The following is an 18,213-nucleotide window of genomic DNA, read 5'->3' on the forward strand; positions in this document are numbered from 1 at the left end:
GGGTGTGTGGTTTGTTTTTAGTGTGTGTGGTGTGTAGTGTGAAGTATATACATGTAGTGCATGCAATGCCTGTGATGGGGGTCACGGGCATTGTTGAAAACAACTTTGCCGAAACCACGCGTCGGCACAGTTAATTTGAACGGGATACTCGTATTCGATTTTAAAGGCAGTGGACACTATTCGTAAATACTCAAAATAATTATTAGCATAAAACCTTTCTTACTGACGAGTAATGGGGAGAGGTTGATGGTATAAAACATTGTGAGAAACGGTTCCCTCTGATGTGCCATAATTTTTGAGAAAGAAGTAATTTTCCACGAATTTGATTTCGAGACCTCAGATTTAGAACTTGAGGTCTCGAAATCAACCATCTAAACGCACACAACTTCGTTTGACAAGGATGTTTTTTCTTTCATTATTATCTCGCAAGTTCGGTGACCGATTGAGCTCAAATTTTCACAGGTTTGTTATTTTATGCTTATGTTGAGATACACCAACTGTGAAGGCTAGTCTTTGACAATTACCAATAGTGTCCACTGCCTTTAAGTGTTCAAGATGTATTTTGTTTTATGGTGTTCAACTGGGCAAGTTCGGGTGGCGACCATTTTGTCAACCACTGGTCATTGTTCCATGGTTACCTATGCATTGAATACATCCTGCAGGTACCATGCAAATTCAAAGTGGTGATCCCCGAAGGCCGGCGCGCGTGGCGAAACAACCCACTTTGTAGTAAGAGTGACAACAGAGGGCGCACTTCTGGTAATTGGTTTTTGTTTTTATAGCCTCGATCCACCTGCTGCATAAACAGTGTGAGCGCGTACGTGTCCCAATGTAATTCGTCCACGCGTAGTTTATCCGTCTGCTACTGCTGTTAATGTCAAAATTTCAGTTACAATAAATATCTGAACCTTGCCAAAAGTCCGTCTGAAAAATGGCGAAACAAAACAGTGTCGTAGTGTTAATGTTTGCGATGATGAGTCTTGGTGTTATTGGACGTGTGGCTGCCGGGGGAGGTATGGAGTTTGAGCCCGATGAAAATGCCGAGGTAAGCACGGTTACGTTTTTACCGTGAAAAATAATAAAATGTCCACCGTGTATTTATTAGTCAATTATTTAGCTGCGAGGATACAAGAGATATTATTGTTGGTGTATTGACCTATGAATGCAAATTGCAAGCCTATTTATAAAGTATTTAAATGCTATTGCTACCTGTGGGAGTGTGGTTTAGCAGTTTAGCAACTGTTGCATCCAGCAACTAGTTCGTGACACCCCAGAACCAGTGACCTGGTGACGGTCACTGTGGAGATTGTTTCAGATTTTCACAGGTACAGATACAGATAAATCCTACCACAGGTGGTAGGCTAGCATTAAAAAAACAAAAAAACGTATCGTAGGAGGTCCTATTTTCGAGGTGTCCCTAAAATCGTGGCAAACCTTTTACCTCTCTTTGTGCGATGGATATGTAAACAGTCCCTAGATAAAAATTGTGTTTTTTTTTTGCCAAGCAACGAGTCTCCTCTCCCTTGGCCAAAACTTAGAAACACGTAAGGCTCCACTGGTTATTTGCACTTGTAAATGCAAAAAGTTTGTTATTTTCAGGCATTTCTACAAGGTACAAATATATGTCATAATGTTGAGGCCATATAAAAATATTTGCCAACCGAAAAAGTTTCATCAAACACTACAGTCATTTGACCAGTTCGGGATCATTGACCGGTTCAGGATCACTTCAACTTTGCAATAACCAAATAATTATATCACTTCTCATTATTACCAATTTCTGTTGATAAATGTGAAGATTAACACCCATTAAACCAACAAACCCAAAATAAGGTGCCAAACATCATCAGCAAACAAATTGTGGCTGTTTTCCTGAAGGTTGTCTGCGAAATTTATAATTTTTTTGTTTAAAATTGTTGGTTGAAAAACACTGTTAAAACTTCTTACCATTTAGTGGCCACCACTTTTTCATTCAATAAGTATCTAATTAACCTCATCGAGATATCCCTTTTTCTAAAAATTAGTGAAATAAGTGGTGGCGCCATCAAAAAGTTAATCTTGTAAAAAAAATCTAAGGTTGGCTCCCCTGTAGTTTCTAGAAGTAATTGAAGGTTACATAATTTACGCACTAGACAAAGAAACTGAACTGGGGTGCTCTACTATAATTATGACCCAGTAACTGGGACACTCTTACTAGACCCAATAAATTTTGACTTCAGAAGTGATACTAACGTATCAGTGCAACCCTGAAATTATACTTAATCCTGGCCCTACTAATTTTGCTTTGATAGGTTTATGATTCTGGTTTTGCATCATCCGGTAAATTGTCCTACACTACACCGGATCTTGACGATGAAGACCAGCACTCTATGCATATGCCTGACCAGCTACTGTGTGATGCTTGCATAGTACTGGCTCATATGGTGAGTTTTCTGACCAGCTACTGTGTGATGCTTGCCTAGTACTGGCTCATATGGTGAGTTTTCTGACCAGCTACTGTGTGATGCTTGCCTAGTACTGGCTCATATGGTGAGTTTTCTGACCAGCTACTGTGTGATGCTTGCCTAGTACTGGCTCATATGGTGAGTTTTCTGACCAGCTACTGTGTGATGCTTGCCTATGTACTGGCTCATATGGTGAGTTTTCTGACCAGCTACTGTGTGATGCTTGCCTAGTACTGGCTCATATGGTGAGTTTTCTGACCAGCTACTGTGTGATGCTTGCCTAGTACTGGCTCATATGGTGAGTTTTCTGACCAGCTACTGTGTGATGCTTGCATAGTACTGGCTCATATGGTGAGTTTTCTGACCAGCTACTGTGTGATGCTTGCCTAGTACTGGCTCATATGGTGAGTTTTCTGACCAGCTACTGTGTGATGCTTGCATAGTACTGGCTCATATGGTGAGTTTTCTGACCAGCTACTGTGTGATGCTTGCCTAGTACTGGCTCATATGGTGAGTTTTCTGACCAGCTACTGTGTGATGCTTGCCTAGCACTGGCTCATATGGTGAGTTTTCTGACCAGCTACTGTGTGATGCTTGCCTAGTACTGGCTCATATGGTGAGTTTTCTGACCAGCTACTGTGTGATGCTTGCCTAGTACTGGCTCATATGGTGAGTTTTCTGACCAGCTACTGTGTGATGCTTGCCTAGTACTGGCTCATATGGTGAGTTTTCTGACCAGCTACTTTGTGATGCTTGCCTAGTACTGGCTCATATGGTGAGTTTTCGGACCAGCTACTGTGTGATGCTTGCCTAGTACTGGCTCATATGGTGAGTTTTAGCCCCTTTAAATATTGCTAATACGTCAGACGAGAGAGTCAGTGTATTAGCAGTATGGAGCTAGAAGAGTTCTTATATATTGTTCAAAGCTTTACATGGTGTGGATAATTAGGAATACACTATGAATAAACAGTAAATGTGTGGGTACAACCATGGAGCCATACCGGTCAAGAAAAGCTTGAAATCTTTTCACCAAAATGAACATCCCTCCAGCGATAGTTAAGCTCAACCACCACCAGCATTTTCCTGAAGATGAGCAGAGTACACTGTTCAATGCGTCGAGACCATGTACTCTGGCTCTTTTTAGAGCTAACACTCCCCCCCAAAATTATGTTCACTTGGTTGCACCCACAAGTTGACTATTTAATCGATAGTTTCTTCCTAGGAGTGTTCTTGTCTAGATTTGATACTGTCTACTGAATTTACATGCATTATTGGCTCAGTGAAATCTGTTTTTTTCTTTTCAATCGGCTTCATCTAGTGGTGTGTCAAGGCTGAACAGTTTATTTTACCAAACCTAAGCCCTGGTGTTGTCAGCAGCAGAGTTTGGTTTTTAACCCCAGTAATGACACTTGTGCCCATAATTGCTTTGTTATAAGTTGGGAAGGTAGTGCATTCTGCTCTACCAGCCAGGCTCCTAGTGGATGATACCCATGCCTTCATCCCAATGGACTGTGAAGGGGGTAACCCTGTTGGAATCCCAGGAGTAGGTGGCAACCTGCGTGTGGTTGCAGTTGGTTTGGGCCGACAGCCCAAATAGTTTAAAGGAACACTTTGGTCTTTGGAAAGTGTTTGTAACCAGTTGTTATAGAATGCATTTAGATTAGAAAGATATTTTAAAGGTAGAATATAATGATCCACACAAGTATCACTAGAATATGCGTGGTTTTCCTTTTACCTCGTCAACAACTCGACCAATCCAAGGCACTGGTTTCTTTAAGTGTAGCCCTCACTCTGAAGTAGCCGCTAAGCGATCTCTCATAAATAATATAAATCTCCCCAATCTCTCGTAAATATTATAAAAATAACTCCAGGTTTCACTTCTTGATTATATTCTGCAGCGATGCATTCACATGAATCTAATAGGCCTATTTGTATAATATCAGTTGCTTTACTTTTGGGAAAAAAAACATACAGAAATGCATGAACTGTTAAAGTAGCTGTCAAATTAACCTTGCCATTAATCTCTCTGAGCTCTCTTTTTGTTTCAATCCCAAAACATTTCTCCCTGCAGTTTCAAGAAAAGTTTGACAAGATGAATGCAAAGAGACCATCGCTGAAGAAAAATCTCCCAGAGTCGGACATTCTTGATGGGTTTGAGGATGTTTGCACCAATGATTTTAATTCGTAAGTGTCTATGTGCTCAACAGGTCAAAGTTATATTTTCCACCTTCTTTTAAGGGCCAGGTATTGCGCCTGCATAATCAGGCCTGGTTGGAGAGGACAAGGCCATTTTCATTTAAGGGGCAGGTATTGCGCCTGCATAATCAGGCCTGGTTGGAGAGGACAAGGCCATTTTCATTTAAGGGGCAGGTATTGCGCCTGCATAATCAGGCCTGGTTGGAGAGGACAAGGCCATTTTCATTTAAGGGGCAGGTATTGCGCCTGCATAATCAGGCCTGGTTGGAGAGGACAAGGCCATTTTCATTTAAGGGGCAGGTATTGCGCCTGCATAATCAGGCCTGGTTGGAGAGGACAAGGCCATTTTCATTTAAGGGGCAGGTATTGCGCCTGCATAATCAGGCCTGGTTGGAGAGGACAAGGCCATTTTCATTTAAGGGGCAGGTATTGCGCCTGCATAATCAGGCCTGGTTGGAGAGGACAAGGCCATTTTCATTTAAGGGGCAGGTATTGCGCCTGCATAATCAGGCCTGGTTGGAGGACAAGGCCATTTTCATTTTTCAAAGGGCACTTCCATTGAAAAATCTTTAAGTCTATGGGGTTTCATAGAGCTGCTAAGCACAAAAATTTGCTTAGCATGAAATTTCTTCCTTGATAAAAACAGGATAACCAGCCCAATTGCCATGTGATTTTCAGGATAAGCAAACAACAGCTGACTGAGTATTAAGCAATATGCAACAAATGGAAATTTAGTTGATAATCCTGTTTTTATAAAATCCCCCCCCCAAAAAAAAACAAAACAAAAAAGAACTGACCAGACAAGAAACATCCTTGTGACTTAAAGAGGAAATAAATTTGAATTTAGGTTGGTTTTGGTAACTGACATAAAGCCACCATATTATTTATGTACATGTATGTGAATGACTTCTATTTCTTCAGCTACACCATTCATCTGGAACTCTCTACCACATAATTTTAGATATTGTCTTTGTGCCGCAAAATTCAAATCTCTTCTCAAAACTTATCTTATGTCATAGGTTTTCATGGACTAATTTAGTTGTGTCTGTTTTCTTTTGTTTTACCGCACATTGAACACCCAGCAGGGTGGATATGTGCTCATCACAAGTCTTTATTATTATTAACAAGAAAACAACAAAGTCTTATTTCAACTAAATTCATTATTGGTTTATTTTCTTGACAGAATTGGAATAAAAGAAATCAAAGGAGTGAAGAGATTATCTGGACCTGGACTTGACACCAAAGATGTACCTGGAATAATGCAAGGAGGTGGCAAGTGGCCTGGAAGGTATGTTAAAACCGGTTGAGACAGGCGCTCCAGAGTCGCAGTAATGCTTCCCAGATTTTGGGGCATTAAACTTTTTCCACATAATACTTTTACATAACCCAATACTAATTCTCAAAATGCTTCATACTACCAAAAGCTGCTGTAGGCTTTTAAAGGGAAGATACACGTTTGGTAATTGTCAAAGACCAGTGTCCTCCCTTGGTGTATCCCATCACAAGCATAAAATAACAAGCCTGTGAAATTTTGAGCTCAATTGGTCATCAGAGTTGCGAGAAAAAGATGAAAGAAAAAACACCATTGTTGGACGAATTTGTGTGCTTTCAGATAGGAATTAGTGAGAAATTACCTCTTTCTCAAAAACTATGTTATTTCAGAGGGAGTTGTTTCCCTGCAATGTTTTATACTACCATTTTCATTCACCATTAGGGCCACTGATTTTCCGCGATCGCGGAAAACGGACGGAATTCGCGGAATCCGCCCTTTGAAACAGAAAACGGGATTTCAGAAAATTTGATTTTTTTTTTTTTTTTTCCTTGACGCCAAAACTATTGAAATTGCATTCTTTATTAAGATTCTTTTTGTTAAACTAAAAAGGCATCAGAAATCAGACCATTAAAAAGTACGAGATCGTAACCGTGGATCATTCTGTTCTACTTCACACCATCCTCAATGTTTACACACATGATGTACACACGTTGTTAACATGGTTAAGCGAAGGGCATTATTCGCGGCACGTTTTAAACATTTTTTGTTCACCCAAATTACATTTTCTCCCTCTCTTTTACCAACAATAATACACAAACTAGCTTACCTATGATCTATAAGAACAGATACAATGTTTTTTCATCTCGGAAAGGTCTAAAATAAAACCGTAAACTGTCAACATTCTGTCGCCAAAGCGAAAACAAAATGGCTGACATTTTGTTTGTGGATGGAGAATGGTCACGTCCATAGACTTGTTCCCAAGTCTTTGATCATGCTGAAACAGCGCCCTCTTGTGGATACATTCCTGTCATTAGCCTACAATGTGGCTGATGCAGATAATCAACTGCAGTTTTAGACTTGGAATCAAGTCTATCACATCATGTGCATTGATACTGCAGTCACAGTGCAACCTTTTTAGAACAGCAGTATACAAAATAATCCACAATTATAAAAAAAAGTATTTTTTTGAAATTTGTCAGTTCAAATGAACATTTTACGAAGTCAACAGTGCAACTTATCTCAAATTGATTTTTATAAGTGTGTCCCTGGGTATTAAACAACCTTTTATCTAATTAAAAAAACATGAAACGGAATTTTTTGTGCCTGAAACGGAATTCATGTTTTTGCCAAACGGAATTTGCACTTTTTTGAAACGGAAAATCAGTGGCCCTACACCATTCATTCAGTGATGGCCCTCCAAACACGTTGGTCCTCCATTGCTGTACGCAGCTCTTCCCGACGCAGTCCAGAGTCCCGGCACAAGGTGTCCACATAGGTGGTTTGTGGTCTACCTCGGGAACAGTGACCTTGAGTAGGGGCCCAAAGCACAAGCTTGCTCGCTGCCAGCTCAGCATGTCTGAGACAGTGACCTGCTAGTCTCAGCCTTCTTGCCCTAATCTTGGTGCTAACTCTCGGTAGCCCACCGTAGAGCTCCAGGTTTGTGACATGCCTCTCCCAATGAATCTGTGTAACACAGCGAAGCATTCTCGTATTGCAGCTGTCCAGTCTCTTCTCTAGACGACTGGCTAGTGTCCAGGACTCTCATCCATAAAGCAGTACTGATTCCACAGTGGCAGTAAAGAACTTCACCTTCAGGGACTGGGACATCTGACTTGACCATATGTTCTTCATGGAGTTGAGTGCCTTCCAGGCAAGAGCGATACGACATTTCACATCTTTCTCGGTGTCATTAACCCACGAGCCCAAGTGTTTGAAATCTGCTACCCGGTTCAGCTCGGAACTGACGGTTGTCTGTAAGGGGGTGGTAGTGTTGCTGTTAAATATCATGTACTTTGTCTTCCTGGTGTTGAGAAATAGCCCGACTCTGGCACATTCGGTCTCTGTTCTTTGCAGAATCAGTTGAGCCTGCTCAATCTCATCAGATATCAGAATGATGTCATCTGCGAAATTAAGGTCTGTGATCATGACTGGAGCCATCAATTGCCCGTCTGAGTGCATAGTCTAGAACCACAATGAAGAGATATGGTGCCAGAGTATCACCCTGTAACACCCCTGCTGATATTGGGAACTCGTCTGTTTCTCCATCTGGTGATATTACCTTAGCTCTGGTGTTGTTGTAACTATCGCTGATTGCATCCACAAGCTTAGCCGGGATACCATATGCCCTCAGGATATTAATCATCTTGCCACGATGCACTGAATCAAAAGCCTTCTTAAAATCAATGAAGGTCATCACGGCTGGTAGGTTGTTGGATTTTACCCCTTCGATTATCCTCCTTAGGGCAAGGATCTGTGCTACTGTTGATCCTTTCTTTTACTACCAACAGCTCCCCAATGCTTGTTACCAAGTCAGTTTTTAAGTTAATATTTGTTTTGAGTAATTACCAAACAGGTACCTTCCCTTTAACCAATAGTTTTTATTGCTATTAATTTTAAGAGTGATTACTAAATGTATACCTTCCCTTTAAGGACAAGGCTTGCAAATATCTGTTTTTACAACAGATAAAATCTCATGTCTGCATTAACTGCAAAACAATGCAGCTTGGGTGTTCACTTTGTACCCCAGGAGAACCCATATCACTCTGGTTTTGAATGCTCTTCACTGGCTCCCTGTTCAATATCGCATTCAATACAAATTACTTCTGCTTGTTTTTCATTCTTTACATGGTTCTGCTCTTCAGTATAATTGTCAATTAATTACCCATTACAATCCTTCTAGGTGTCTTAGATCATCCACGTCTTCGTTACTGGTTGATCCCAAAACCCACAAGAAATTGGGAGATAGCGCTTTTCTCATGCCTCTACTTTGGAATAATCTGCCCCTTATAATCCGTAACATGTCTTTTGTTCATAAGTTCAAGGAGGCCCTCAAAACTCACTTTTTTACTGCTGATTTTCATTAGGTTTTTGTGTTTCTTTCCTTGTGCCATGAGCACCACTTGTGGTGGATGCTGGCGCACTATACACGTATTATTATTATAATTAGGCGTTGCCCGAACGATTCATTGTTAGTGTTCGTTTTTGTTGTTGTTGCTTCTTCATCTTCTTCTTCTCTCCGTCCCTTCTCCTCGAACAAAAGCACACTTCCCAAATTCGTATGAACTTGAAACTTCGTACATAGTCAGATATTCACTAGGAGAGGAAAACTGTGTTAGTTACATCATGATGTCGTCATCCATTTTTGAGTTGTGAATATTTAAAGTTAATTATTTCAAAAAATCATAACTTTTGATCCACACCATGGATTTATACAATCCATACTCCATCGGAAAGGTCGTTAAAAACTAAGTGAACACCTTGCAGACAAGACCCCATTTCGACCTTGTCTTCTGGTTCAAATTTTTGTATATTTTCGTTAAAAAAAAAAATCCATTTTTGGTTTTGACTACGACCATACTACGTAGATTAATATGATTCTCGTCCGATCACTGAAGTTAAGCAACATCGGGCCCGGTCAGTACTTGGATGGGAGACCACTTGGCCACTTAATATTTTTTAATTTTTTAAAATATTTTCTTTATATATAAATAGCTTAGTTTTTAGTCTGGTTTTCAAGGCGTTTTCAACAAATATTTCCCTTTCGATTAGTAAGTCTCTCCTCCAGTGACATTATACAAATATTGAGTGGCTCAGAGTGGAATGGGAGGAATATTATCGCAAGGTAAAATTTGGACTGTTCCATTTCACGAGGCGAAGCCGAGCGCCTCGTGAAATGGAACAGTCCAAATTTGACTACGCGATAATATTCCTTCCATTCCACGAATTAAAGCCACTCAATATTTGTTTTATTCAACTGACTAGATCCTTGTGTTTGACAACCAAAAATCATTGAGCGGTGCGTAGTGGCAACTATGAACAAATTTAATAGCAATCGGATCACAACCTTTTGCACAGGTGCTCCTTTGTTTGCGCGGCGGCGCTGTACTGCTCGAAAACCTTGGGAACAAGGATGATCCTAACTGTTGAATGGGAAATACTATTCCCCATGGGCGAATAGGTCTTTTTGATAGCCGGTGCGGATGGGAGTAATAGTGAATGTCACGTGAAGTAAGTTCCACCAATCAAATGACAGGGATCTGTATGTCAGTTATATAAAAGTTCCTATGTCCTCAACCACAAAAGCTGTTTTGACAATCTATACATCATATGAAAGTCGTCATTATTCATTAGTTCCTGTTTCCTTAACCACAAAAGCTTTACGTATTTCATCTCTGGTGTGGTGTTCCACAAGGTTCTGTAGCTGGGCCACTTGAATTTATATTGTTCAGTGCACCCTTGCAAGACCTCATTGCTGCCCATGGTATTTCTAGTGTTGCTTATGCTTACGACACCCAGCTTTACATTACATTTGATCCAGCTGATCGCGCTTCTGCCATTGCAAAAGTTGAAGTGTGCATTCAAGATGTCAAATCTTGGGCGTTGTCAAATAAACTTGCTTTGAATGACTCAAAAACTGAGATTTTATTTTTGAGATCTCATTTCGCAAAAAAGATTTCGCCGCCAACAATACAAATTGCCCAGTCTGTCATTGAACCATCTGAATTTGCCCGTAACCTCAGTGTTATTATGGATTCATCATTGTGCATGAGTAGACATGTTGATAATGTTTACATATCACAAATTCGCCGCTACCTTGATGAAGCGACTACTCTTCATCTTGTTCATGCCTTCGTCACTACTAGACTTGATTCCTGCAATTCACTTCTGTATGGACTCCCCGATAAAGATCTTGCTAAAATTCAACGTGTACAGAACACTGCTGCTCGCCTCTCTTCTTGTCTGCCTCGTTCTCACCATATTACACCTGTACTAATGCAATTGCATTGGCTCCCAGTTAAGTTCTGTATCTGTATGGTACTGCACACAAACTCCACTATCGGGATATCAATGGTGCAGGCGCGTGGTGGCTAGTAGTGGATTAGTAGTGGGCCCCCCGAATAAAGGTAGACATATGCATGTCAGTTAGTCTTGTCTTGAAAGTGTCTATAGTAGGGGATTTGCGAACGTTTACAGGGAGAAGGTTCCATTCGGCCATGGTTCTTGGTAAGAATGAGAATTTATAACAGTCTTTCTTTGTTGTGGGGTGAAGAAATGAGGTTGCGTAGGATTTCCTTGTTTGAATTCCTACTGTGGCAGGTTGTGATTGATACCCGTCAGAGTTAATGGCTACAGCATGATGAATAGATTTGTACAGAAGTGTGAGTCTTGAGGTAGCTCGTCGATTTTCAAGGGATTCCCATCCCAGCTCCGCTATCATTGATGAGACACTGCTAGTCCTCCTAGAATCTTTACAGACAAACCTGGCTGCCCTGCGTTGCACTGCTTCCAATCTGTTCTTTTGATCTTGGGTATAAGGGTCCCAGACTGATGCACAGTAGTCCAGCTTCGGACGGACTAGGGTCTTGTAGGCTATGTCCTTCACCTTCCGGGGACAGCTATACAGGTTCCTCCGCAAGAGGCCGAGAACTTTGTTTGCTTTGAGTGTAGTGATGTTCACATGATCTGCCCAACTTAGTTTGTTGTTTAGTTCGATGCCTAAGTAGGTGTGACTTGTGACAGGGTTGAGAACTTCACCGTTCATGTTGTAACAGGTTTGAAGAGGTTTCCGTTTGTGGGTGATATGCATTACATAACATTTGTTCGTGTTGAATTTCATCTGCCATACAGACTCCAAGTTACACAGTTTATTGATGTCATTCTGGAGTGTCTTGCAGTCGTCGGTTGACGTTATCTCACGATACAGTATACAGTCGTCTGCCAGAAGTCGTACTTGGGAGTTAATGCCGTGAGGCAGGTCATTTACGTAGAGGATAAACAACAAAGGTCCCAGCGCACAACGCACTGCGATCTTTGAGTGAGAAAGTTGGTAAACCAGTCGTGTAGCGGGCCTGTAATGCCGGACTGTTTCAATTTCAGGAGAAGTCTCCGGTGAGGTACCGTGTCAAAAGCCTTGCTGAAGTCTGTAATAATGACATCAGCTTGGCCCTGGTGATCCAGTATCTTGGCGAGATCGTTGACTGTAAGGGAGAGCTGTGTTTCACACGATCGTCCTTTTCGAAAACCGTGCTGTTCATCGTTGAGGACACCATATTTCTCAAAGTGCTTCATGATATTTGAATGAATAATGTGTTCTAATATCTTACAGGGTATGGATGTCAGAGAGATGGGTCTGTAGTTACCTGGTTCTGAACGATTACCTTTCTTGAAGATTGGGGAGACATTTGCTTTTAACCAGTCCTCAGGTAACTCTCCTGTATCTATGGACTTTTGAAAGATTTGCTGCAATAACGGTGCGACACTTTCGGCACATTCCTTCAGTACCGACGGTAAGATCCCATCTGGGCCAGGTGCTTTATGCGGCTTCAATTCCTTCAACAGTTTAACAATTCCTTGACTTGTGAATGTAATAGGGGCCATGGATGGTGATGTGGTACTGCTATTCCTAGGTAGGTTGTGACAATCTTCATGGGTAAAGATCGATTGGAACTGGTTGTTCATGGCATTTGCTTTGTCGAGGGGGGACGCGGCTATCCCGCTTCCGGTGGCAAGTGAGGCAACTCCCGTAGAGCTCTGCCTTAGGCTCTTTACAAATCTCCAGAATGGCTTGGTGTTGCATGTTGTCAAGCTCTCACCTACATTGCAGAGGTGATCACCACGGGATTTCCTTAGGCTGCGATCCAGGGATCGACGCAAGGTTCGGAAGATGTTCTTATCAGACTCGGAGTTTGTATGCTTTGCTTTGTCATACGCCTTCTTTTTATGTTTACTAAGTTTCTTATGAGTGCCTGTAAACCAAGGTAGATTGTTGCTTGGTGTCGTAAGTTTTGAGGGTATGTGTTGGTTCATGGCGGAATTAAGAGCTTCTTTGAATCCTTTCCACAGATCATTTACAGTTGAGTTATTGACTGTTTCATCCCTAAGGGAGTCAGCATACTGATTTAAATCATTGCTTATGTGTCCGAAATTCCCCTTTTGAAGTAAGTAGATTTTCCTACGTGGTTGTTTTATTTTGCGAGAAGAATGCAAGAGTTCAGAAGAAACAATGTCGTGGTCTGAGATGCCAGGGATTATGTTAACATTCTGTACAAGTAGCGGCACGTTTGTGAAGACTAAGTCCAGAATGCTGTCGTTCCGAGTAGAACTTGACACGATTTGATGAAGATTGTAGTCCTGAGCAAGGGCGATCATCTGTTTACTAGCTGCGGGGTATCTCCCCCCTGGTTTAAAACAGTTCTTTGACCAATCAATGTCAGGAAGATTAAAATCTCCGGCTAAGAATATCTGGCTATTTGTAGGTAGTTTGGAAACGGCGGCTTCGAGGTCTGCAAGCTGTTTTTGGTCTAAAGTAACTGAGCCATGGTGTTTCCTATAAAACGCTCCGATGTATAGCATAGGGCGACCTTTTACATGCAGGCTTGTCCATAACATTTCACTAGAATGTGTAGGGTGTAGATCCTCTACCATCGCGACCAAGTCCGAGCGTAGTGCAATCAGCACCCCTCCGCCAGTGGTGTCAGATGGGCGATCATGGCGAAAAATTTGGTATGATGACGGTAAAAGTTCACTAGAGTAAGTCGAGTCCTGAAGCCAGGTTTCTGTACCAATCACTATGTCAGGCTTTTCAGTCTCCATCAGGGCCTGGAACTGTGTAACCTTATTACGGATGCTCTGGAAATTTATATTCAGAATCTTCAGAATGTTACCGGTGGGTTTCTTTTTCGAAGATTTCTTGTTCAGTCTTTTAGGACTCTGTCCTCGTTTACGATTCTTTGGGCTAGAAGAATGTAGGGGGCTTCCTAATTGTTCAGTACTATTTGGATTGAAACTTTCCTCATTACCATAATTAACATCGAGTAAGTTAAACAAAGGTTCAAAAGAGTTTGATGTATCCACATCTGCTATGTCGAACATGGAGCTTGAAAAATTCGGAAGTCCACATTGACAACATATCCAAGAATAAGAGTTGTGTTGCTTGTGCACCTGGTACAAAATGTCTTTCATGCCTACACACCTAGTGTGGTACCACACTTCGCAATCCTCGCATTCCATGGCTTTGTGGTTTGAATTGACATTTTTACCACACAAACCACACGGAAATTTAGCCATTCTTGGTCCTGGATTGAGTTGGATGTCACCAGAAAGTAACAATACCATTGACACTGACAGTCTAGTCAATGAATATGCAGTAGATCTGTTATTAAATATGTTCCAACGGGGACTGCTGTACAACAAGTACCGGTCTTTAATATGGCCGCCATTTTGGGGACTAGAGTTAAGGTTTGATAAAATATGGAACAAGCTCACCGGAGTGCAGGTATGACATCGCAGGGATGTAGAGTTGGAAATCCTGTATGTGTGTATGTGTCTGCTGGATGTGTTGATCTTGGCAAGAAGAGCTGTGATGAAGAAAAGACCAGCCAGTGTTCGCTTGAGATCCATGTTCACGTTCCAGCGCGTGCTAATTCACTCACACTTACCACCACAGCGATCCAATATAAAAACGTCTAAAACAAACTATCAAAATAGATGACCTACGAAGACCAAAACCGCGAATCCACAAAGATAAGAAGTTAAAAACACAGCAAAACGTTGCTAAAAAACTGGATGGCAAATTTGTAAAAGAGATAAAACTGGATTTAAAAAAAACAAAAAACCCTCCGAGGAGGAAGTTAAAAACACGTCCGTCCACTAGCCACACACGCGCGATATGCAGTTTCGAACAGTTTACAAAATTCTTCAGTTAAATTTCAAGGCTCAAACAAGTCAATCTCCTGCTTATTTATCTGAACTTGTTCATCATTATTCCCCTACTCGGACTTTACGATCATCTCAACAGTCATTGCTTTCTGCTACTAGAGCTTCATCCATTTTTTATGGCCACAGATCTTTTTCTTACGCCGCACCGTTTCTTTGGAATAGTCTTCCTGTGCATATTCGCCAAGCTAATACTTTACAATGTTTTAAGTCCTTGTTGAAAACTCATTTGTTTAAAGCTTCTTTTTTGTATATTGCCTATTTGTATCTTGTATCTTTCTCCAATTGTTTATTTTATTGTTTCTTTAATGCGCTTAGAGGCTTTTGCATTAGGCGCTTTACAAATGTCTTATTATTATTATTATTATTTCACAAAAATGGGTATGTTGGTGACCTCCTCTTGACCTTTTGACCTGTCTAAACCGATGTGCATGTAAACTGCTTTGAAAATTCATTACTTCTTGGATTTGTCGCTTTGTTTATTGTCCCCCAGGCTTGTATTTTCGACTCCCGGAAGCCGAACACCTTGTTTTTGTTATGAGAAAAACTTAAGTGTAGTTTTATAAATGTTTTTCTGTTAATTGTCCCCCCAGGATGCAACAAGTATGCAACCAGTATATTGGAGATTTTGAGGAGGAGACCATCTATGACACTTATAAGAAAAATACGATGAAAGAGTTTTTGTGCTTCAAGGAGGGACGCCACTGTGCGAAGAAAGATAAGAAGAAGCAGAAGAAAACTACCAAGAAAGCTGCTAAAAAAGTGGAATTATAGTACATTTTTTTTATTTTACTTTTGTTGTAAGGTATTTCAAACTAAACGGTATTAATACAGGATTGGTAAGGGTGGAAACATCATTGTTTAGTTTTAGTCATCAGGTTATGAAGTTCTTATTGGAACCAATTTTTCTCTGTGTAATATTTTGCTCTGAAATGAGGTCAACTTTCAAGAAAAATGTGACTGAAACCCTTAAAAATGCAACAGCTGATTTGGGTTGTGAAAATCCAAATTGAAGGACATTGTGTTTACATGCTGAAATTTGTGTATTGTTTTCCACTATTTGCTGCTGACTCGATCAACGATGAAGCCCAATTTTTCAGAAGTTTGTTATTTATGTATGAAATGCAGCTGATAGTCAACTGTCCAGATGAAGGGTTGGGAAGTTCCATTGTGTCTATGTTTCTTTTCCCGTCTTGGATCTCCGCAGTCAGCTTGTACAATAGGGAGATGATATTGGAATACCCACTGATATGGTTGATCACACAAAACAATAACACTGTCTGCGACTATTTTGTCAGCTCTTACCAATCCTGTATAATACCTTCAGACATGGTAGATGGATATGTGTACTTATTGTGAAACTGTGTGTCTACTTGTTGACACAAAGGTCTTTCATAAAGGGTGTAGGTTGACAATTAAATTGTAAAAATCATAAGAAAAAAATACTTAAAATAAATTTATTTTAAAACAAGATCAAATAATACTGTTGGGACTCACCAACATAAAATTATGTGTGATATTGTTTTGTCCGGACAACTTGTTTACTGTGGCAACTCTTTTACAGATTCAAATGCAGATGAAATGAATTCACTAAAAGTGTAGTATGTTTTTGCATTTTCTTTTTAAGTTGTCCAAAATTAAATCAAAGTTCAAGTGTTGTTCATATTACTGGGAAGTTACCACTGCAGAAGCTGCATAATTCACTGCCTTGAAGGATTATATGCGTCTCCTTGTAAATATTAAAGGTACATTGTATAGGGTCATAGATTGGTTTTTGTACTGTTATGTAGATTCACATGTAGGCCTATAGACACAATATTAAGACAGGTACATGAACAGCCACATGTGAACTGTGGCTGAGAAACGATGAAAAACTGTCACAGAATATTCACAAGAACATTGAATCCAACCATGTTGTATAGCAAGGTGATTTGTGTACCAACCACATCTCTTATAGCATTTGCGAATGGACACCAACGTGCATAAATCTGAGAAATGATTTATGAACTCTTTCTCAGGGTGAAAAATTTTCCAAACCTTTTTACTTTGAAGGGAATCCTTTAAAAACAGGTACACTGCCTCTCACCATGAAAGTTTTCATGGGCATTTATTGTCGCACAGGGTAAACTCTTACCATCTCCTTTTGTGTGTTTTGACCGTACCTTTAAATTCACATCAATATTTAATTCTTATTTGTAGGATTGCCAAAGAGCTTTATATCTGGTCAACCAAACATTTCGAAGACCAAATCTTCAAAATCTTGGAGGCTACTTTACTCTGTTGTGGTACTACTACTTTCATTGCCTTAAAGGGAAGGTTCATGTTTGGTAATTGTCAAAGACCAGTCTTCTCACTTCTCTTAAATAAAAAAACAAGCTCAATTGGTCATCGAAGTTGCGAGAAAAAGAAAAAAGAAAAAACACACTTGTTGACGAATTTGTGTTCTTTCAGGTAGGAATAAAATACTTCTAGCTAGAAGTCTTTTAATATTTTAGTGAGAAATTGCCTCTTTCTCAAAAACTACGTTACTTTAGAGGGAGTCGTTTCCCACAATGTTTTATACTATCAACAGCTCTCCAATGCTCGTTACCAAGTCAGTTTTTAAGTTAATATTTGCTTTGATTAATTACCAAATGTGTACCTTCCCTTTAATGCATTATCTTTGTTTAACTCTTTGTATTTTGTATGTTTCTCATAACAAACTGTTTTGGGATTGTTTATTTATACAGTCCATTGTATACAAATACTGACTCCTCTCAGTGTTAAAACTAAATCTCGAGATGATTCTTGCTGCATTCTATTTTCCAGAGGAGAGGGTGTGATAAATAAATATTTAACGAATTTTATGAATTTATAGCATGTTACCTCATTAACATGTTGACAGCCAACATGTTATCTGGATGTGTCTCACTGGGTGTGGCTTTAGCTGCGTGTGGTTTTAGCTGGGTGTGGCTTGCATATCCTAAATTATAAAAAACACACAATTACACAAGGCCTTATACACTTTTTCATGCAAAAAAGTACACATTTTCGCACAAAAAGTACACAAGGCTAATAAAAACCTTGTACACACTTTCAAGCAAAAAGTACACATTTTCACGCAAAAAGTACATAAGGCTAGCCTTATACACATTTTCAAGCAAAAAGTACACAAGGCTATAGCCTTGACACATTTTCGCCCAAAAAGTACACAAGGCTAAATATAGCCTTATATACACTTTTTCACCAGAAAGTACACATTTTCGCGCAAAAAGTACACAAGGCCTTATACACTTTTTCACGCAAAATAGTACACATTTTCGTGCAAAAAGTACACAAGGCTATAATTAGTCTTGTACACACTTTCACAACAAAAGTACACAAGGC

At 40.1% G+C, this 18,213-nt stretch overlaps 1 protein-coding gene across 1 annotated transcript; it reads left to right on the forward strand.

The window, feature by feature from the left end:
• The first annotated feature begins 836 nt into the window (after positions 1–836).
• LOC117303627 (marginal zone B- and B1-cell-specific protein-like) lies at positions 837–17,224 on the forward strand. The gene is made up of 5 exons (XM_033787843.1): positions 837–1,045; positions 2,292–2,423; positions 4,516–4,628; positions 5,824–5,928; positions 15,441–17,224. The coding sequence occupies exons 1-5, from the start codon at positions 932–934 to the stop codon at positions 15,619–15,621; spliced, it is 645 nt and encodes a 214-aa protein (XP_033643734.1). The 5' UTR covers positions 837–931; the 3' UTR covers positions 15,622–17,224.
• Positions 17,225–18,213: the final 989 nt, after the last annotated feature.

This window comes from Asterias rubens, chromosome 20 (assembly GCF_902459465.1).
Source record: "Asterias rubens chromosome 20, eAstRub1.3, whole genome shotgun sequence".
In the NCBI taxonomy this organism is placed as follows: Eukaryota; Metazoa; Echinodermata; class Asteroidea; order Forcipulatida; family Asteriidae; genus Asterias; species Asterias rubens.